This window comes from Argopecten irradians, chromosome 5 (genome assembly GCF_041381155.1).
Source record: "Argopecten irradians isolate NY chromosome 5, Ai_NY, whole genome shotgun sequence".
NCBI classification, from domain to species: domain Eukaryota; kingdom Metazoa; phylum Mollusca; class Bivalvia; order Pectinida; family Pectinidae; genus Argopecten; species Argopecten irradians.
Window position 1 is genome coordinate 43,389,949 of NC_091138.1, and position 22,561 is coordinate 43,412,509.

Here is a 22,561-nt window from a genome sequence, read left to right on the forward strand (position 1 = left end):
AAATTGAATTGTTTCTCTGTTTAGTGGTTTCGAAGGATGGGATTGAAGAAGGCAGACCAGATAAAAGTATTCAGATGATTGTTGAATTGGCCCAAACCGACTTGTCCGGATGATGTCTAGTATTTTCTGGATACGGTGGTTTATAATACTACCCATAAGTTAGTGGAAGGATTCTCAGTATCGTGAAACCACTTTATACGAGTGTGTTACCCATTCAAGGAAGAAAGGCACTCCAAGAAGTACTACACTAGGAACCAACGTTGAAATGCCTTGAGGAAGGAGCTGTAACCTCAAATTCAAGAAGGATTCTTACACTTTAAATGACTTACCCTTCGAGATACACAGAGATGCCAGCGAATGTGCCTTGGCGCGGATCTGTACCAAGCAAAAGGAATGTAAGTTCCACGTTGTAATCTCCTATTCCCATCGAAAGGCGTGCACTTAAGTTGTGGAAGTTCATAGCCATAACAGTGAGTCGGATCAGACCCGTATACGCCTTACGGGTTACGCAGAAAATAGTCCTACAGACCTACGATTTGACTTCTGTAAGTTGGAAGCGACAGGACCCCAATGTGTGACTTAACAGCGTTAGTTCTGTTTATACGATGTCTAAATTTACCTTTCCAAACTGGATTCAGACCGATCATCCAACTACAAGGCGAAATGCTGGTTGTCAGCCCAGGCAATACAGTGTTTTGGATTGAGAGGCTAGTGTCCATGTCCACAGCCCCCCCAACGCCCCAAGGGGGGGGGGGGGGGGGGGGGGGGGGCACGCAGAACTCGATAACTCTTAGGATTCTAGCCAGGATTAGGAAGATCAGTCTGTCATATGACTGTTGAGAAAAACCTATGAATAGAGATCCCTGTACTAAACGACACAGCTATCCTGCGATAACAGTCACCGAAAAAACGGACAGGGGAACGTTTGCAGTCCTGACCAACAAGTTCTTTTGATTTCCTTCGATTAGTTTGAGGGTTTTTTTTGAGAGGACGTGCCTGTTATGTACTGGGAGTGACTGAAGATGGTGCTACAAGGAAACAGCTTGGTGCTACCGTCTGCGTATCGGAAACATGCACTTTATTGGTCTTAACAACTCAGTTGGACACCCTGGACGAGACAGGACATTGTCATTGACTCAGGAACGATTTTATTGGTAAGGAATGGTTCTGGATGCACAGAATCGGGTAAAGCGATTCAGACGATGTAAATCCAGGAAGGCGCCATTAAAGGAGTATCCAGACGATTCAGCCACTTGAGCTGTGTGTGCATAGATTCCCTTACTTTGGAGTCATCTAAGGGAGGCTTCCAGCATATGCTGGTCGTAACGGGATCACTTTCACAAAATACACACAGGTCATACCTACGTAGAACCAAACAGCAAGGACTACAGCGGAAGCGTTCTTTCACAGCTTTGCATTTCGACCAAGGTGCTAATGGTTGTCGGTAACTTGATCCATCAGCTTTGCGGCAATCGCCAACATCAAGAAGAGTAGAACAACGCCGTACCATTCTATGGGGAAATGGCAGCTGTGAGAAGTTTAACAGGACGTTGCTGGGAATGTTGGGTACACTTGATTCCAAGGGATAAAGGAGATTTAAAACGGCACGTCGTTCCTCTTGTTCACGCTTATAATAGCATTCGGCATTCTAATTGCTGGCTATTCTCCTTTCCACTTGGATGTTTGGCAGACATCCAAGATTGACGAATATATTTGGCATTTGGAAAGGATATTGGAGGGAAACATCCTACGCTGTCCCAAATACGTGTCACATCTTTGAGATGATCTCAAGAAGTCGTACGATTTGGCCAGGCGCAGTACTAATCTGAGGCATCTGGAGCACGAAAGAAAGAACTACGACAAGAGGGGCAAGAGCGACAACGTTACAAGAGGGTGACAGAGTTCTTGTTCGTGTAATGGCCCTTTGAGGAGAAGCATAGGAATTGCTGAAAAAGGGGAGGACGAAGGATTACTTCGTACTTCGTCAACCGAACATAGAGGTCACAGTATACATTGTGCGGAATTGAATGGAGTGAAGGAAGGGAGAGAACACTACACCGGAACATGCTGTTGTCCTAATCGGGCTTTTACATGAGGACACTTCGACAGCAACATATAGACACTTCCTAGCAATCCAAAGATGGAAGACCAGACCGAGGCAAAGGAGGATAGATGGAGGTTCGGAGGTCTTCAAAGACTCCGATGAGATGATGACTCGTCAGTTGTCATTGTTAATAATACAGAGGGCCCAGGTTTAGACAAGGAGGGTGGGGAACAGGAAATCTCCCCAGGACAACGGCCTGAAAACTCTGAAGGATATTACGATCTGTGCAGACCGGATGGGTGACGATCTTCGTCAGTACTGTGACGGGGGAATTAGCCACCGCCCGGTGACGACCAAGTCTCTGGAAGAATGAGTCTTGGGGCGCTACTGTGTTTATCATGTAGACATGCTCCTACGTCAGCTCCAAGAAGATCAACTAGAGTGACGACAGCCTCGTGTGTGGCCAGTGGTCTGGATGAGTTTGTAATGAGTCAGGTGGTGTCCGTGAATCTCAACGGACTAAATGGTCAAGAGCAGAGTATTTACAGGGACTTGGTATAGCAGGGTGAATACTCTCGGCAGGAATCGGTGCATCGAGATGCACTTATGAAGAATTGTTGTGTGAGGGTTGGTTGTAAGTGTCTTAGAATTTGAAACAGAATTGTGTTGTTTTATTTTATATTTAGCTTTTAAAGAAATTTATGTAGTAGTGCTTTTTCATGGCAGTATTTCATGCTCATATTTGAGTAGTCATTTAAGATTTCAAACTTAAACATGTGTTTTGTATTTCTTGCTATATATCATAATACTTTGTCAAAGGACGAGGACGTCTTTTTTCAAATGTATGTAATGAGTATGTAATCAGAGTCAAATTTTATGTGAATGTATGTAATATTTATGTTGTATTAAAGCGTTTTTGAAGGGTGTTTTGATATTAACAGATGTATTATTTAATAGTAATGTTAATTTGTGTATCTGTACCGTGCTGTGTTTTACCCCCGCGTGCGTAATATATCGCGTATGTATGGTGTTATGTGTTGGCGTATGTTTTGTTTATGTTTGTGGGGTTGTGGTGGGGGGTTTTTGTTTGTGGGTTTGTTGTTTGGTATTGGTTTTTATGTTCACTGACGGGCTTATGTGACAGTTACGACAGAGCGAAGTTGTTTATGGATTGGTTTGAGTTTATGTGAGTTAAAGCTTATTTAGTATATAATCCTCTTATATATTTAGTGGAAATTACTGAATTTCTGTCTCTTGTTTGAGTGTTTTGACGTGTCTCTGGTGAACCGTACCAGAAATTCACTGTATTTGAATATTATGTTCTTATTTTCGGTTGTTTCTATAATTGAAATATTCGTTTGTATTTAGGATATTATATACTCTCCATTATGGAAATAGGTTTGAATTGCTGATGAATTAATAATGTGATCATGATAAATTGGATAAATTTAAAACAATTCTTAAAATGTTGTGTAATAGTAAAGGATTGTGTGTTCTTTTATTTGTATTTAACCTGTGCATTAATGAATGGCTTGCTTTCAAGAGGATAGAATTACAAGAGGTACATGGTCGGGCTACACGTTTGATACTCTATACGTATTGTACAGTGTGATTTTTTTACTCTTTAATCCGTTTGTGTCTATTTTTTCAGACAATATTGATACCTAATTTTTCAGTAATTGTGTGAAAGGGTAAAGTTTTGTCATTGAATGTTTATTCGTCGGCACTATCAAAGGAGCATCGGGGTATCTCTCATGTAAGATATTTTTTTTTATTTCCCCCCCCCCACCCTTTGGCCTTCTGTGATTGGTTCCCAATATGATATAAGTGTGATACCCGAAGATACAAAGACTCAATGTCGTTTTGGACCCTCAAGAAAAGCAAGAGGCAGAGACACGTTCCATCAAGAACAGGATAACAGCATGTTTACGCATGCGCAGAGTTTACGAGTATCTCGACAAATTCGCCATTCCCACAAAATTACATCAATCAACGACACTCCATTAGATCTCTTGAAAATATATCCACTTCATGTGATAATTAAAAAAACAAAAAACTGTAAGACTTAATGCTAAACTCAATAGAAAGAAACTATTCTCCGCTCAAAGAAGACGGCTAAGCATGCTAGGAAAAAAAAGAAGAGAAGGAGGAAAAAATAGTGGCATGGTTATTTACAAACAACACAACAATCTACGAGTCAGTAATGATACCTAAGGTTAGGCCTGATGCACACATAGTACTTTTAAACAACTTAGTTATGTTCAAGTTTACCCAAGAAGTGATGTATAGACACACAAAATATCACTAGATTACTAGTAAACAAGGCCGTCTAAAACCTTACTACATGTAGAATATGATTTTTATCTAGTTCCCCTCAGACCTTTTAAAACGGTCTATGGACACTGGTTGGCAAACAATAACTAATTCCGAGATCCCTGTGTCCAATACACGAACATGTCATTTCCGTCGTATAGGTGAGTCATTAGTCGTATAGGTGAGCTAATCTATGATATCAGATGCATCCACGTTTAGGAATTATTTTTTTAGTATGACCTCGAGCTAAGTATTATTTTTTTTTATCGTATTTTTGAAATTCGTGAAATTTTGGTAAATTTGTTTTCTACTACGTAATAATTTATCAAGTCGAAGTGTTGGAATGCAGTGGTTTTTGAACCAATTAATAAAACCCTGGCGTGTTTATCGGAGGAAGACACAGTGTCCGGGCGTGTTGAAGATAAACTTGTGACATTTTGACGACAGATATTTATTGTATCACCAATATATCTGTCAATTGAGAGTGAAAATATGTACGGCCGAGTTATAGACTTTGACACAGTAATACACACACTACAGAGAAAATATCTATAGGTCAAACGCCTGTAATCCTACTGTACTTTTGCCGCCAATGCACTATGTTCAAAGGGACATAATTCTGCAACAGTCCCATTAAGCCTGCTAGAGTTATCTCGCTTTAATACGTCAAAAACATGTAGGCAAAGTTACAAAGCCTCCCTAGATTACACTTTTGACCTCCGTTTGCCGAATGGTTAAATGTTTTTATTTATCATATTATTTGTCGTCCTGTATTTTTATTGTTAATTCTTCATCCCTTGACCGTGTTTGTTTAACTTGTGTCTTGATTAAGCGACATAATACCTTGAAAATTCGACAGTTTTGTTGCTATACAAGGTTAAGATTACGTCTTTTTCCGGATTTACTACATTGTATTTGAAGTACCGTAATTCGTATCCTACAGACATACATGCACGTCTGTATGGATCCCGTGTTACCAGGAACATACTGTCTATATTACTTGACCTGTATATAAATACTTCTTAGACATTACATACTCTCGTCTCCACCAAACAGGGCTCCATGTTTGTTCATGTATTGTTCTTGTTGATTTCGTAAATAAAACCAAGATATCACGGACAATAATTATACAACAACAGCAGATCATACACATAAGTAATTACTTTGTCCAATGACAGATGACTTATTTTGTCTTAGAGACTAACATTTAGTATTTTTTGTTAGAGATTTAAACTTTGGAGCTATTAGATAAAAGGCCGAAATATTCTACAAAAATAATGTGATGGCAATGTTCATGTTTGGCCACAAAAGAATGCTATGGAATTATCTCCCTTTATCAATTACAGCGGAATAAATATACGTTTGAAATAAAAAGAATATACTGATCCTGATGTTAACTCGACATCTACAGAAATGTGAATAAAAATAGGATAAATATAAAACAGGAATCTAGATATATCTGGTTCTGTAGAAAAAAAAATCAATATGCAAGAGTTATCTCGCTTTGAATGTTTTGAATGCATAAAGCGGGACCAAAAGAATACCCTAATGATACAAATATCTCTAACAAGTCTCTAAATTAGAAAAAAAAAACAGATATCTGGTTCTGTAGATAGTTATCTCGCTTTGAATATAAAACGAAAGAGCTCGTCTGTTTTTTTGGATCGAATCCATAGATTTCCTAAGTGAGTATGACGTGAAATAAATCGGTGTAAAAACCTAAAAAAAGTGTAAAAAGTCCCAGACTTTTAGAAGGAAATTTATGTATGGTCTTAAGACAACAAAATATGGGCATCGTTTATAGTGATAGGAAAATTTGTCACTTTTAAGATATTCTCTGTATTTTTATAATATCAGTGTAAAGTGTAGTTAAGCAAGTATTGTTATATATATTATTTGAATATTTAAGATTTATTCATGTTCGGTTATTCTCACCTGGGAAAACCAAAACGGGACCACAGAAAATAAAAACAACTTGAAAACGGAGAATAATATTTTCATCTTAAAGCTATCTCTCTAAATCTCTTTTTCTTCTTGAAACATATTAAAATACCTTTATCAGTGTGCCAAACTGTCGTCTGCTACTTTATGTGACGTCACAAACAAGATCACCCGGATATAACCACGTGACTTAAAGCCAACGACGTAATAATTACCGTGACGTCATAGTTAGTCGAAGCCTAACAACAGAAATATGCGCTTAATAGAAGACGAAGAAGAAGAATTTTAAGAAGCAAAAATGAAGCTGTTTGACGTTCGTAATCAGTTCAGGCAGCAACTGAATTTTAATCGAAACAACATTAACAATATTTCCAGCGAAATTCAAAAACGATATAAGGTAAGTCTTGTACATACCGGTGAGAAATAATGTTGAATTGTTTATCATACTTGTTAATGTTGATCTCTTTGGAATTGTTCATTGGGTCAATTTACTTCGAGACTTGTAAATATGCGCTAAACGCTAAATTAGCATTAAACACGTAGTAATTTGGCTGCTGTTGTTTAATTTAAATGATAAGTAATTGAATTTTTATTTGATAAGATCTATAAATGCTCTTTTGAAGCAGCTTATCAATTAAGGATGTACACCTCTGAGAAGTCAAAATTTTCTTGTATTAAACTCTTTTTCTCATATAGATATTTGGAAATAGGAGTTCATACCATAAAATAAAATTGAAGAAAAAACTTATGTCCGTGTTCTCGTTTTTGAGCTATTGTCACTCAAAGATACCTAGTTGACAAAATATTGGATTTTATGGAATTATTTGCCTTTTTGACCATATATAAAATATACAAGAGATTAAAGCCATAATATATCTAACGAGACGTTTGATATGCATGGATGTTATGTAGTGTATAAGCTTGTTTCATTTTAAGAGTACAATAAAACCCGGTTATAACGAACCAATCTCTGGGGACCAAAGTAATTACTTCGTTATAAACATAGTTCGTTATACACATATTGCAAGTTACATCACTGTACTGCAGGTAATAGTCTTTGTTCAGAAGATCTGGGATGTAGACAGACAAATTGTAACTGACCCCTTGACTGGAAATCAAAGTTACTACGATATCACGATTAAATTTGTTGCAAGCGTGTTTGTTATAAACGTGTTTCACTGTACGGTCTAGTCCGATTAGATCGTCGTCCATTCTTTATTCAAAGATCGTTTAAAGATACTACAGCTCATATTGCCGTAATAAGGAAATAAGGTTTACGCCAAGGAGGTGCGTTTTGACCGTCATTTTTATACTGTTAAAAGGAGACGTTTTTATTTCACAATATGAATTGTCAAAGTATTCTGACTAGGAAGGTTGTTACCTTGTAATTCGAATTATTCTTTAGATAATTGTAAAATTTGTGTAAACGCACAACGTTACACGATGTGCGGTGCCGACGCATGAAGTCTGTGCGATGTTGGCTGTGTTTCTGTCCGAGAGCGATTGTTGTTGAAGCATAAGAAATAGCAAATTGAAATTGAGTATGCATCGTAAGCATATGTTGGTTGGGTTTTATTCAAAGTTTACAAAATATCACGTAGACGAACTTTTGTCCGTGCAGTACCATACGTATGTATACGTACATTCTATTATGTATACGTACATTCTATTATGTGAAACAAAAATCAATCATTTCTATTTAAACCGGATTCTTACGTGGTTCTCTATTTCCGACAGCTAACGTCCCAAAATATGCTGTGTGTGGTGTGCGGTACGAAACGCACAAATGAGCGATCTGTACGATATTATGTGCGCACATGATCCAAACCGCACAAATCGCTTATCGTTGAAACACCGCAAACAGTGTAGGATTTGTGATCCCATAACTGTACAAACATGTACGTGCTTTCCATTCCTTCATTAACTATATTCAATTTTCTAACATTACCGCTTCATTGAGACAGAGACAATACATTTTTGTGACAGAATGTTATACCAATCCAAAAGCAATGCAGTCCGAGACCAGGATGGATACAGGAGAGGGTCATGGTGTCCGTGTGTCAACCGTCAAAATATCCGGCACCACTTGACCTTGGGCGTCTCGTGCTTGACCCAAGGTCAGATTCAAGAGCAGCCAACAGAAGCAAGGTAAGCACGAATCCTGATATAAAACTGAGTTATGTATAAAAGTCAAATGTGTCCATAAAACAAACCTTGGGACAAAATCTTTAGAACCAGTGGTCTTTCTGCGCAGGTCAAGTTATGTTGAAATTAGTCATTTCGGACCACAACAAATTCATGCTAGTATGTATGAGGTCTTAACATAGAGGTTGTCACTCAGACTGGTTTTTACTGTATATGAAAAGGTGGGAAAAAGAATCGTTAACTTTACTTTAGAATCTTTGTAATGTAAAATATGAAGTATATTGGTAAATGATTGTAAGAAACAAGACAAATTTAAACAGAATGTATGCAATCACAAGACCACTCGAAAGCTCAATTTAGTAACTCATTATTAGAATAAAACACGTGATCAAGAGTGTCCATCTGTTTCACAGACATTCCGGAGAAACACGATACAAGAAAAGTTCCTTGTGATGACCTGCAAGCCCACACCTGTACAGGTAAAGACTATGTTTATATAACGAGTATCTATTTTATGTACTAAATTTTGTTATTGTACAAGTTTGTCGTCCATTCGTTGCTTTTTCTTTCCAATCTATTAATGAAAGTGTTTATTTCGGTGTTCTCTTACATTTCAACAAATCTCAAGTTTCAAATATGATGTGCATGTATGGCTAATGAAAAATATCATGTTGAAGCAATATAAATAAATCATTCCAGAAAAACATAGTTCAGGATCGTCTTGGGCCCGGCACATTTGGGGACGTCCCTCGGTTACCATCAATGTTGGACGAAGAAAATCTCATTGCACTTGCTCTGGATTTCCAAAGCCTCGATGAAGCAAGACGACTGAGACCGTCTGTATTAATTGAACCGTGGATGTTTGGTCTAAGTTGTTCACCACAACAGGTACAGCTAAAATATTTTTTGTTTGTGTTGATGCATGTTGAATCAGTTTATTGAAAATAGATTTTTCATAATAGAAATGATGCAAATTTCAAATTTAAAGACCTTAAGTGTTATTATCAAAAGATAATATAGCTATTACCAATGAAAAAATACGCTGTGCATGGATTTCAAATGAGCTGTTTGGTAAATAAATTGTCAAATATACCATATTGAAAGAAATACTAATTAATTTCTTCAGAGAGACGAAGAAGGAGGCCAGTCTGTTCTTATTGAACCATGGATGTTTAGTCCGAGTTTTTCACCACGAGCATTTTTGTTTGTGTATATGTATAATGAATCAGGTGTTGAAGATATAATTTTCAAAAGAGTAATGATAGATATTTCAAATTCAAAGAACTTCAGTATTGTTATCTAAAGATACTATATATATAGCTATTACCGATAAAAAATACGCTGTGCATGGATATCAAATGAGCTGTTTGGTCATAAATTGTCAAATATACCATATTAAAAGAATACTGATTAATTTCTTCAGAGAGACGAAGAAGGAACCAGTCTGTTCTTATTGAACCATGGATGTTTAGTCCAAGTTTTCACCACGACAGGTACAGCTGAAATACTTCATTCTTTTCCAAAGATAAATTATGCAAATTGAAATTTAAAAACCTTTCGCACTTCTGATATATTATGTGTTGCTTAAACTGTATTTAATTGTAAGAAAATATGATTTTATTTGCTTTTATACTTATGTTAAATTAAAAACCGGTAAGAAAACAGGATCTTGACCATTTTTATTTTTCCAGGTGAACATTGCACCAGAGATATCTGATGAAACAAGTGTTGTGTACTCTGAAGGCAGTTCTTTGGTTGATGTAGACAGTTTAACATCATTATCTGCAGCCAACAGTGTTTTGTCTACAAGTCCCTATTCCGTAAGTCTTATCTGTTCGCAACAATTGTAATGTAGGTCAATTAATAAGATAATGACGCCCGCGTATTTATAATTTCATAGCAAATTCGATGCAATTTAGTCAATATTTAGTTTTTTTAGCAAAAGCGAAAACGGAAAAAAGTTTAAAGATGTTTATAAGAAAAATCAAAGGAGATAAAAGCAATATCATAATAATGTGATTGCTTACAGTAATGCATTAAATTAACTTAAAACGAGGTGGGATGAATGACAAAATCTGTTGTTTGTATAAATGCGTGCTTCTTCAGGTAATTACGACCCCAAGATCATCGCCATCGAGTAGATCATCCATTGTTTTATCGAGTTCCTCTATGGTGGCTTCTTCCAGTGATCTTCAATATTCTGATGTGGAAAGTTATAGTTCTCACAGATCCACATCAGCGTCAGAAAATTATGTGATTACTGGAAATCCCCACTCGGTATGTTAATGGTGGTCAACTGTTCAGTAAAATTACAAAGAATGAAAGAAAACCATTTGATAAAAAATGCAAAGTATTCCGAAGTCTATGAATTAATTTAATTCGGAGGACTATATGGTTTTCACAGATAAGTATTGTATAGCTCAAGCCCTGTTGTTTACTGCTATGTGTTTTCGTATATATATATATATCTATGCATAGTTTCAAAATAAAAAAAAAAAACATTAATGTGAAAAATCCACGTTATAAACTGTAAATTGATAAAACGTAGTTGTTATTTTCAAAATGTTTGAAGATGGCGTTTCACCTTACCACTTCTGAAAAATGGATGTGGTATATGTTTCATAATACATGTAATTAGATATTGAATGTTTGATTCTTCAGGTAATTTTGACTCCAAGATCCTCGGCATCGAGTAGATCATCCATTGCGATACTGAATGCCTCTCTGGTGGCATCATCAACTGAGATTTATTATTCTGATGTGGAAAGTTCACACAGATCCACATCAGCACCAGGAAATGTGATTGCTGGAAGTTCACATTCAGTATGTTAATGTTGGTCAACTGTCCAGTGATATTAAAATGCATAAATAAACATGAACAAGAGAAATAATTGATCAATAATATAATTATTCGGATGATGATATGTTTTTAACAAACAAGTATAGCACAAGCTCTGATCGCTCGTAACCACGTGTTGTCTTATCATTGTGGATTGTGTCGAATTAAAATTATGTAAAAAGTTCAGTGACGTAACACGTACATATCATTATCAACTGTAAATTGATGAAATAGTTCAGATAAATCTAAAATGGTGAAAAATTGACATGTTGTATACTAATGGACTTTTGTATATTGTATATATTGGATTTTTCAGATTTCCATGGCAGCAATAGAAAACGAGCTGATGGCGCTTATGGATTCGCCCCGTGTAGTGCACCAGCAAACTTCAACTAGCTTGTGTGGTATGTTTAGTCATGTGTAAACAAGAGTCTAATTAATTTGTAAACAAAGTGTAAGAGACTTCCTTCTTTTTTTAATTATTATTATTTAATACGTACATTTGAAAATTGCCAAACAGGGTATCGTCTCATTGAAATCTGATGAATATTATGCTTTTATATGAAATTGAAAAAATATTACTTTACTGAAAATGGTCCGTTGATTTAGTATTAATAGGTGGCATGGAATACCAGTACCAACATTCCCACTTCAACTTTTCTGTCTTTGGAAACCAAGTCAGAACCGTCGACGCAACAATTGAGATACTGTCAAGCGTTGACTTTTTGAATGAAATCAACCCAGAGAATGGAGGCCTAAATATCCTGGGATCCGGTGTGTTTGGGTCGGTGAGTAGCAATAACTTCTCGAGAAGAAGGAAGTAAATTTTAGCAGATGTTTTTACATCATTAATCCTAATTATTTGAGATTAATAAATAATATTTCAATATTGCCAAACGGGGTATCGTTTCATTGAAATCTGAAGAATATCATTATTTTATATGAAATTAAAACGCAAACATACGGTGTCTAAGACGTTCATCAACTATCCTTATTACTTAAACATTAATATTTAATATGATAAATCAGGAGTCATCACACTATGTAAAGGATTGAACTTTGTGATGCCAACAATAAGTATACGTCTAGTATTCATAAGAAAACAAGAAAATGAAATCGTAGTTTTATCCAGAAATAATGAACTTCTGAACAAGTCTCTACAATTCATTTTCAGGTCTTTACTTCAAAACACCTCGTCACGGGCAAAAGGGTGGCCATCAAAGCCTATCATAATGAAGATATCAAACACATAGTTGCCGAGGCGAGGTATTTACAAGTACTTAATACAACAGGCTTTACGCCACAACTTCTCGGGCTTCTCCCCAACCCCGTAGATCCCAGAGAGATCTACCTCGTGATGGAAATGGTGGGGGAGGGGGTCACCCTACGTAAACGTCTAGAGAAGAATGACCTTAGTGAAAAAGACAAACTATCAATAGCATTAAGACTTGTTATTGGACTACACAGCATTCACGAGAAGAAAGTACTAATCAACGACATAAAAGACGATAATATCATCATATACGGCACTGACCTCAGAGCAAAGTAAGTCATCGTAATGTTTTGAAGTACTTTGAACATAACGAATAATATGCTAAATAGATAGACGAATAACCGGTGACATGGAGAATAACATGGGGAATACACATGCTACTAATTGCATCTGTCGATAGAGCATTTGGAATACAGAGATCTTCAATTTTTAAAATTTAATATCAGCAATGATCTTATTTTCACCTTTTGTTATTTAACTTTTGTATCACAGATTCATTGATTTTGGCCACGCCTCTTGTGGATTTGAAAAGTCCTACAAAGGGGACACATCTAGGTCTTACCATCTCGCTCCAGAGGTAAGGAACCACAATCCAACAACCCCTGCATCGGACGTATATAGTCTAGGCGATACTCTGGGATATTTCAGTGTCAACAAGCTCAATAGTCTTGTATACCGATGCAAACGGCCTGATCCTGTGGAGAGGCCATTACTTCCTCACATGGCCGGGGAATTAATGGTATTGTTGAAATAGATAGCTCACTATGTACTGTGATACTTTTATTTTGTATATATTATTGTTAAGTTTACACTTTACTTTTGAAAGTTATTTGTTTCACTATTTGATATATTATAAAATATTTTTATTAAATATTCATAATAATAGGTGTTTTCCCCCCAGATATTTTCTTTTACATTGTATTTTTTAAGGTTGATTGTTTTTCAAATCAATATTTATACATATTTCATGTACATCTTAAGTTCAATAACGTTCGAAACAGTGTGGGTCGGTGATTTTAGATGGATGGGTGTGGCATACCGTGCTGTACAGAACAGGATGCGATCCTCTGGCACACTGTGAAAAGTTGTAAGATCGTAAGTCACTGGCGTGGATGGAATAAGCCCGTAAACTTGGCCTGCTGTACATCAGAGATTGCCACTTTAAAATTTATAATTATGGGTAGATTGGATTGGTAATGTTCTAATTATTATTTTTTGTTGTTGTTGCTTTATTCATTATCACTATGAATAAAGATTAAATACAAGTAAACACAATTAATATGTGTAACATGGGTATTGTGTATCAGCTACTATGACACCAGGAATATCATCTGTTTTCTCCGTTTTTCCAATAAAAATTATACGAAATATTCTGAATGATCTAATAGCTGAAAATGGAACGTAATATATACAACAATAGATTCTTAAGAATTGATTTCAAGTAGTGTATGGATAATAGATCTCATTTTACATTTATAATTGTTTAATATCTGTTTATATTAGATATGCTCTTATTTTTCACTATTTTCATTGGCTAATACATTAGCACGTGAAGTCCAATATATAGCATATTGATCTTGGTGTTTCCATTTTTAAAAACACCGAGTCAATATTCCTTTGCGAACTTCATTGCCCAAGCGCTGCATTCTTCAGGGTGGCGTTCTTTGACCATTGTTTTTCTTGTAATTAATATAAACGATATATCTAATATAAAAATTAATGATCTTTGTCTCGATTCATATGGTGTTATATCACCCTTGAAGAATTTAAAATAATGACCTCGGGCTACGCCTTCGGTCACTATTTATTCTACGCGGGCGATATAACACCAATATGGACCTCAATAAAGGTCGATAATTGATATATATATAAGATATGGTCTGATTTTCCCCTATTTTATTGGCTAATACATGGTCACGTGACGTTCAGTAAAAGGATATTGACTCGGTGTTTCCATTTTTAGAAACACCGAGTCGATATTCCTTTGCGAACTCTATTGCCCAAACACCGCATTCTTCAGGATGGCGGTCTTTGATCAATGCTTTTCTTGTAATGAAGATTCTACATTTTTATTTCTAAATTTGCTGGATATTTATTCTTACAATCTTTTGTCTATGTGAATTTCAATAATAACAGCAGATGTTACCATATGATGATTGATCTCATTTTTTCATATATTTTTTATTATATAATATCAGTTTTAATATTATTTTGAAATGTTGAATATCAGTAATTATGAAATTTGATTTATTAAATTTCGTTTTGGATGATCTATTTTCAATGTTGAAAACAACAATCGCAATTAATATTTACATATGTTGATAATAAAATGTATAAATGTAAAAATTGTGTCAACTTGTTTTTAGATCATTTAACCCAGGGTCAGACCCACGGTAACGCATTTGATCTTCGTCCGTCGTATGTCTCCTAACTCCATTGTCATTACAAACTTGCACTCAAATCGTGGGAAGATTGTGATAAACCAAACGACTCGTCACACCCTGCCGTTAGGTCGAGAAAGGTTGCGAAAAAAGAACTACGAAAAGCTGTGCGAATCGAGAAAGCCATGCAACGGTCCCAACGTCATACTTCTATCATGGAAGCCAGAACCTCTGATACAAAGCTATTTCATAAACTTGTACAACTCCAACGGAAGAATGCCTGTGTTAATATCAGTGAGCTACGTGTTGGTGATGAAATATATTCAGAGAAGAACGGAATAATGATAGGCTGGACAACACACTTTAGCAAACTAGCTACTCCATTGCAGTTACTGTTAACGCACAATTTGACGATACCCACCGTGATCATGCGCAACTGGATGTCGAGCTTATCACCGATATGTGCAGTAATGCAGAACCTGTCAAATTCTCCTGCGATGAAGTACGGAAAGCAGTGTCTAACCTCAACACTGGGAAATTCCCAGACACATACGGGATTACGGCAGAACATATTGTGCATGGCGGAGACAACATCATTAGGGTACTATGCGAGATCTTCAACAAAATATCCGCTAAAGGCCACATCCCAGATAAACTGAAAGTTGGAACGCTTACTCCTGTCTTCAAAAAGAAAGGTGACAAATCTGACGCAAAGAATTACAGAGGAATCACTGTAACACAAATCGTTTTAAAGGTAATTGAATCTCTCATCAAACAACACTTACTTCCCTTTATTGATTCGATACAGAACCACATGAAGAAGGGATTCACTGCAAATACCTCGCCCATTCTCTGCGCGCTTTTAGTTGAGGAATTCATTTGAGAGAGTAAAGACCTCAAGACACCCATTTACATTGCTTTTCTCGACGCCAAGTCTACGTTCGATGTTTTGTCCCATGAACTTCTCCTAAGGAAAGTATTCGACCTCGGGATCGACCCCAATATCTGGTCACTGCTACACAGTCTACATTCTGGAGCGACGAGTGCCGTTAAATAGTGCAAAATCAGAAACATTTTCGATTCAACAAGGTGTGCGTCAAGGAGGTGTGCTTAGTGCAGATGTGTACAAAATCTTCATCAACCAACTTCGGCAACGGGCTTGACAACAAAAAGCAGGATCTTCAACAAAATATCCGCTAAAGGCCACATCCCAGAAAACTGAAAGTTGGGTCTCCATTCAAAAAGAAAGGTGTAAAATCTGACGCAAAGAATTACAGAGGAATCACTGTAACACCAGTCGTTTTAAAGGTAATTGAATCTCTCATCAAACAACACTTACTTCCCTTTATTGATTCGATACAGAACCACATGCAGAGGGGATTCACTGCAAATACCTCGCCCATTCTCTGCGCGCTTTTAGTTGAGGAATTCATTTGAGAGAGTAAAGACCTCAAGAAACCCATTTACATTGCTTTTCTCGACGCCAAGTCTACGTTCGATGTTGTGTCCCATGAACTTCTCCTAAGGAAAGTATTCGACCTCGGGATCGACCCCAAAATCAGAAACATTTTCGATTCAACAAGATATGCGTCAAGGAGGTGTGCTTAGTGCAGATGTGTACAAAATCTTCATCAACCAACTTCTCAACAGGCTTGAAAAAGCAGGCTACAGTGCCAAAATGGGTCACATTCTATGTAATGCGCCCACAAGTGCTGATGACATCACCCTTCTCAGTTACGACCCAGACGAGCTACAAATACTCATCAACACAACTGTGAATTACAATAAAACCCAGCGCTACAGTCTGCAACCAAGAAAACGTGTGGTATTGCCAATATCTACCTTTAAATCAACAAAACCCTAAGAGGACTCTGAATATCAAAAGAGAAAAGGTTGGACACTCGACGACGTAAAGATGCCCTTGGTGGATAGTACTACCCATATCGGAGTATCAAGATCGGAACCAAACAGGACATACATGTTGTTGACGGAAACATAAAAAAACAAGGAGGACACTCTATTCACTGGTAGGATCTGGCCTACATGGAGAAAATGGTCTAGACCCAGCTTCAACGATCAATCTATTACTTGTCTATGTAATGCCGTCCTACTGTATGGTCTGGAACTGTAACTAACGTGTGGAAAACCACTTGAATATGCAGAACTATTCCTCAAACAAATATTGTCCATCCCCAACAACTACTGCCGACGCCGCGGTATGTATCCTGAGTGGAATTCTCCCGGTTGAAGCTTTCATTCATAAACGTGCTCTAAGCTTATATGGAAGCATCATAAGACTAAGTGATTCGTCGATTGAGAAACAATTAGACAGACGTCAGCTGTGTGTAAAAACGGGAAATTCCAACAGCTGGTTCAACGCCATACGAGATCTACTAGTCCTATACGACCTCCCTAATGCAATTGACCTACTACAGGACAACGCGCCTTAAAACAAGGAGCAATGGAAACACAGAGTCAACAAACAAGTCAACATGCACTGGAAAGATAAAATCAGCCGCCTAGCTGCATAATACTCTGCCTTACAACATCTAAACATCGAAGTACTCAAACCTGGACAGCTACATCCAACTGTATGTTCCAGTCTACCAAACGACCGTGAACCAGCTCGAATCGCCGTCAAGCTTAAAATCTTAACCGGAACCTATATACTACAAACCAACAGGGCTGCCTTCAACCATAACCAAGTTGACCCCACGTGTCTTCTCCGGAAACAGGCCGATGAAACGACAAGTCATTTACTACTACATTGCCCCGAACTACATGACAGCAGATTGTCGGCTCTAGAGACTATCACATCAATTTTATATCATAAATTTAAACAAGAACTGTATCGATGGAGAAACCATTCTACAATATATTTTCGATTCCTCTAAACTTCAATTGGATTCAAAGACCACAGAAACATTAGAGTTCCATGCGTGCAAACTTTGTTACTCCATCCACACTCAACGCTACAGAAGACTGGCAAGAAATCCGAAGCGACGTCTTACATAGGATGTGTATATATCAAGAGAATAGAGTATGGCATATGTACTGTTCCCCACCTTAATTTTTTTTTTCATATCGAACGAGGAAAAAATGTCCCAGAACTTTTTAATCATGTAAATATGTTTTAACTCCGAAAGGAGGTGCTCCTACGAAGGAGGGAACTACATAGAAGACAAGACGGTCAAAACACTAGGCATGCAATGATGTGTAAGGTAGATAATGCAATGAAATCCAGCATGTTTTGCTCTATCAATAATTTATGTGACATTTGTTGTGATAACTGTCTTTCTTCAATGTATAATTTGAAGTTGCAGAATTCAACGAATTTGTCATTTTAAATGTAATTAGAATAGAATTAGAAATGGCGGTAAAATATTAAACTATCAAAATGGCTGCCTGTCAGTCTTCTGATTGGTCAGAAAATTCGATATACACAACAATGGTCCTAGGGAACACTAAACTTCATTAAGAGAAAGATCTCTTTTGTACTCACTGAAAAATACATGTAGCGGTAACAATAATGTAAATGTACGAACGGACGGGTGAAAAACGAAAGATTATTTCAATAGCCACTCATCTGTCGACCGTGGACTAAAATTGTAATTAGTAATGATGTCCACATACATATATCTGTACTTTGTATATGAGAGGGTATATTACATTCGAGTGACTTTAGGGGATGAAGAATCTTTTAATGAATCGTATAAACATTTATAAAATTTCAGTGTTAATTGACTGAGGTACACCAGATATAGCTACCATTGAAGCGACAGCTACGAACAAACACACAAATAGCAATGTTCAACATCACTCTAATCACGTAAGATTTTGATCAATAAATAAAATAAATTCCTGTCTGATCTCGTTATTACCTGCTATTGAGTGTGATCGACATGCAGTCACTATAACAGCAAATATATGCCAGTCATTTTATCAAAACATCATCGATCCGTTATGACAGTGAAGGGTTAGTTAATTTATTGGATGACAATGTGATACGGTAGATAACTTAAGTATGCTGTCAATATTTTTATTTTCATTGAAATGCAGATCCAATCATGATATAGGTTCTTCTCCAAATGAGAGAATGATTCGAAGTAATGCATTTCGTTTAAAATCGTTGATGCAATGGAATCAGTTCACTCTCTGTAGAATTAAAACAAGAAGAAAAATAAAACACAACGGTACTATGTATTCTTTGAAAAATCAGTTGACAAATTAATTGTCATAATTGTCTTTTGCTTCCTTCTCCCCCAACTTCTGAGTGAGGTATGGATGACTTAGTCTACGCCTTACACATCACTCGATGGACATGCCCAATAGTTTGATGCCCCTGAATGATGTGAGGGTAGCACTGTTGTCCCTGGTAGGTGTACTGGTGATGGGTGTCACACCCTCAGTGGATTCATACAACAGTTCTTCTTCCTCCGAGATCTTATCAAGATCCGGGAGTATATCCGGCGCAAATATTCTCCTGGAACGCCTAGTTTTCCCTGGCGTTGAAATACTCGACAATTCGTTCTGGTCAGTAACCTCTGTAGGGTTTATAGTCTCATATTCACTTTCATCTGTTTGTAGGATTTGGAGGTCGTCAAAATTACGCTAGCCAGCGGAAATTCGTGGAGGCCCAATGATTTTGTAGCACTTCAGGATCGGGGCTAAAAATGGGAGACATAGAAATTAAATGCTAGATAAATGGGCATAGATATGAAGAAATAAAAATCACTAAGCCGAATGTAGGTTTAAGGAAGATAAGAGATGATTAAATCTGTAATTTTCTGTTATTTTTATTTCAATAGCTAGTCTATCAAAGTTCCAGAATTATTTCACTGTGCGATCATATATCAGAACCATGTACTACCGGTAAACCAACAATTTGTCATGTCGAATTAAATTTCGCGTTTTTATGTCCATTGTCTTTTTACAGCGATTTAATTATCTTCGGTGTTTGCATTTCAACGATGGTGTAAAGTAACGCACTGCGCCGGATAAATCAGAGGTACTGACGCAGTGTAAACGAAGGGAAATAACTCTGGTATGAAACGTACATCTCAAAAATGGTTTATGGTCAAGTTTGGAAACTGACTAAATTCAAACAAACTTTCCGTAGTTCACAACAACCCTTATTTTTATCCGACCCACAATATGAGATGATCACTGAGTAAACTCACCGATTGGCAAAATACGATGTTTGTATTTTGTAGACTGAAATAAAAAAGAGAAAAGTCAAAATATTGGTAAAGTTGTAGTAAATATTTCATACACATGGTAACGCTCAAAGCGTCCTATTTCTGGATGGAGGCAAGATCCGGTAACTAAATTTTTAATGGTTTAAAGTTTAATAAACAAAACACAAAAACAGAACAGAACACTGAAACACGTGAACGAGTTACCTGCCCTTGAACTATGAGTTGCTTGTGGAAGAGAAACTAAGAGTGGATTATCTGCCTTAGTATCAATTCGCTCCGCCAGGCGGCGTTAATGATAATTTCCGGTGCGAAGCTTGACAGAGCGTTGAAAAATTATAGCAGACAATTTAGTCTAACAGGAAATTACGCCATTTTCTCAAACAATGAAGATATTTTTTTCTCACATACACACGACGTGACAAACAAGACATTATTACAATGGAAGATAACCCTGCGTTCCATTCATAACCTTATCTTACCTCAAAGCTCTCCTTGGCTCTTGACGTACTCTCTAGATACACAAATACGAAACATGGCGTGAGTGTAATGAGTAAAGAAACGTCAGGTATGATTTAAATCAGATAATGAAATAGACAGAGTAATAAACATATATACCAGATTCCAGATTTACAACATTTCTTGAACTCTTCTTATATTCCTCTCCATAATTCTGGCTTCCTGTAGAATTTGACTGGGACGGCTAAAAAGAAAATCATCGTTAATTGTTTTTTTGAAATAATGAAGAAAAACATGATCTATTTGTTTTTGTGATTTCAAAATGCATGAAGTATTTATGATATCATACAACAGTGTATACCTTATAGCTGGTGATTTTCGCTGAGATTCCAAGTTTCTTAACGAACACACCGTTATCTGCATTTTTTTTTAAATTTGAATTTTTGGAAAGTTGTCAACAAATTTTTAAATTGGTAACCCCAAATCTTCGTTACTTTGGCACCAATGACTATAAAAAATCAAAGTCGACATTGAATTTTATCTCTCTTTTTTGAAATATCCCTGGAGTAAAGTAACCAAATAATACCCTTTTTATATTTTTATAAATACACATAATGTATATTATTAAACCTTTCGAGATTATTTCAAGGTGTACTTTTCATAGTCTCTATGTAACCGAGAACAATTTAAGGTGTCTGTACTGTGTTTTATTAAACTATTATATAATAACTTAGGCCTTATAAGCTAAATTAAAACAATCTTTTTTGTTCTTTTTGTGTTATATTTCATGGAATGTACAGGATGTACCCATAACTGGTCTTTAAGTGACCTGTAGCCGGTTTATATTAAGATTTTGGACCACTGCCCGGTTTATATGTGATCATATTTGGACAGTCACTTAAAAACCAGTTATAGGTAAATCCTGAGCACAGCTCAAAGTGTCACGGCATAAACAATTCCAGAAGAGTTTTAAAACACTTTTACAAGAGATACATGTATGCATCTTGATCAACATACACATATCATTCAAAGACAATATTGACAATGTTCAGAATTTCAAGCTGAATGTATTAATTCCATCGTTTAAATTAAATGTATTTTTTTATATGCATCGGGCCTCGTTGCTGTACCCTCTCACACATATAACACAGTTTTCGGCTTATCTGCTTAACATACTGAACTTGTACACAAAACTTACCTTTGGTGATACACTGAATGTCCTCTCCCCGGGGGAGCCGGGTATAGGTACTGTAGGGAGACGGTAAATGTCAAATCATCAACATATGGTGGCAACACGAGATGGCCGTAATCAGCCACCATATCAACAGGATAATTGGTAAAGATGTATTAAATTTAAAAATAATACCGCGCAAAATTTCAATTCTTTACAAGCGTAAATTTTGTTATCTCAGTTAGGTACCCAATATTACAGACGAGAAGACATTTAGAGCGGAAACCGACATTTTCCGAATTCATCAGGACAACACTTAAACAATATTACATTCATCAAGTGCTCGAATGCAACACCGATATAGAGACCGTTTATCTGAAAAAATTATAACGGATTTAAAATATATGTTCGTTTTTTCTATTTCTCTACTGCATAGGACATATCCTGGTCACATGTTTTATACGACCCAAAGTGCTTACTTTTTGTTGGAGTTGTCTCCCTTTCATAGACAATAACAAGTACAGTACAGTACAGAAAGCTGCTAAGCATTTCAAACACCGTACAAGTCATCTGAAATCTAACGCTACTCACTCTCTGAAATATCCCAAATGTCAGAAGTGTCGTCGTCGGCTTCTGTGTCTTCATCATCGCCGTGATTAGAAACATAATCACCCATCTCAAACCTCCTCATTTTGATAGCCAAGAGGAAGTGTTCGTAACGATAAGTCCTGGCAACTTTCTGCGAAAATGCACGTTTCTGATTGGTCAATAATACCACAAATGTTTAAACATGGTCAGCT

General features: G+C 36.6%; 3 protein-coding genes across 4 annotated transcripts; 2 read left to right on the forward strand and 1 right to left on the reverse strand.

The window, feature by feature from the left end:
- Positions 1 to 8,311: 8,311 nt before the first annotated feature.
- On the forward strand, positions 8,312 to 10,584 carry LOC138324438 (uncharacterized). The gene is made up of 5 exons (XM_069269505.1): positions 8,312 to 8,446; positions 8,857 to 8,922; positions 9,143 to 9,331; positions 9,867 to 9,936; positions 10,550 to 10,584. The coding sequence occupies exons 1-5, from the start codon at positions 8,345 to 8,347 to the stop codon at positions 10,582 to 10,584; spliced, it is 462 nt and encodes a 153-aa protein (XP_069125606.1). The 5' UTR covers positions 8,312 to 8,344.
- Positions 10,144 to 14,711, forward strand: LOC138324587 (serine/threonine-protein kinase D1-like). Its single transcript, XM_069269637.1, has 7 exons — positions 10,144 to 10,263; positions 10,550 to 10,720; positions 11,105 to 11,266; positions 11,599 to 11,686; positions 11,892 to 12,070; positions 12,457 to 12,827; positions 13,048 to 14,711. The coding sequence occupies exons 2-7, from the start codon at positions 10,613 to 10,615 to the stop codon at positions 13,307 to 13,309; spliced, it is 1,170 nt and encodes a 389-aa protein (XP_069125738.1). The 5' UTR covers positions 10,144 to 10,263; positions 10,550 to 10,612; the 3' UTR covers positions 13,310 to 14,711.
- Positions 14,712 to 18,626: 3,915 nt separating this feature from the next.
- On the reverse strand, positions 18,627 to 22,523 carry LOC138324588 (uncharacterized). 2 transcript variants are annotated; one of them, XM_069269638.1, is made up of 6 exons: positions 22,353 to 22,523; positions 21,789 to 21,838; positions 20,750 to 20,834; positions 20,614 to 20,645; positions 20,117 to 20,150; positions 18,627 to 19,603 (listed from the first exon to the last, which is right to left on the reverse strand). In XM_069269638.1, exons 1-6 carry the CDS (start codon positions 22,450 to 22,452, stop codon positions 19,548 to 19,550), a joined length of 357 nt encoding a protein of 118 aa, XP_069125739.1. In that variant the 5' UTR covers positions 22,453 to 22,523; the 3' UTR covers positions 18,627 to 19,547. The 2 variants fall into 2 exon arrangements, with proteins under 2 accessions (XP_069125739.1, XP_069125740.1); XM_069269639.1 differs by lacking the exon at positions 20,614 to 20,645 and having other exon boundaries at positions 22,353 to 22,511.
- Between the last annotated feature and the right edge of the window lie 38 nt (positions 22,524 to 22,561).

Bases quoted from the DNA above. Each gene is read 5' to 3' on its own strand.
- LOC138324587 (XM_069269637.1), top strand. From the start codon at position 10,613: ATGGTGGCTTCTTCCAGTGATCTTCAATATTCTGATGTGGAAAGTTAT. The intron at 10,721-11,104 runs GTATGTTAATGG...TTGATTCTTCAG, and splicing joins TTACTGGAAATCCCCACTCG to GTAATTTTGACTCCAAGATC. The intron at 11,267-11,598 runs GTATGTTAATGT...TGGATTTTTCAG, and splicing joins TTGCTGGAAGTTCACATTCA to ATTTCCATGGCAGCAATAGA.
- LOC138324588 (XM_069269638.1), bottom strand. From the start codon at position 22,452: ATGAGGAGGTTTGAGATGGGTGATTATGTTTCTAATCACGGCGATGAT. The intron at 20,151-20,613 runs GTAAGATAAGGT...TTTTTATTTCAG, and splicing joins GAGCCAAGGAGAGCTTTGAG to TCTACAAAATACAAACATCG. The intron at 19,604-20,116 runs GTGAGTTTACTC...TCCCATTTTTAG, and splicing joins ACATCGTATTTTGCCAATCG to CCCCGATCCTGAAGTGCTAC.
- LOC138324438 (XM_069269505.1), top strand. From the start codon at position 8,345: ATGGTGTCCGTGTGTCAACCGTCAAAATATCCGGCACCACTTGACCTT. The intron at 8,447-8,856 runs GTAAGCACGAAT...TCTGTTTCACAG, and splicing joins GAGCAGCCAACAGAAGCAAG to ACATTCCGGAGAAACACGAT. The intron at 9,332-9,866 runs GTACAGCTAAAA...TAATTTCTTCAG, and splicing joins TAAGTTGTTCACCACAACAG to AGAGACGAAGAAGGAACCAG.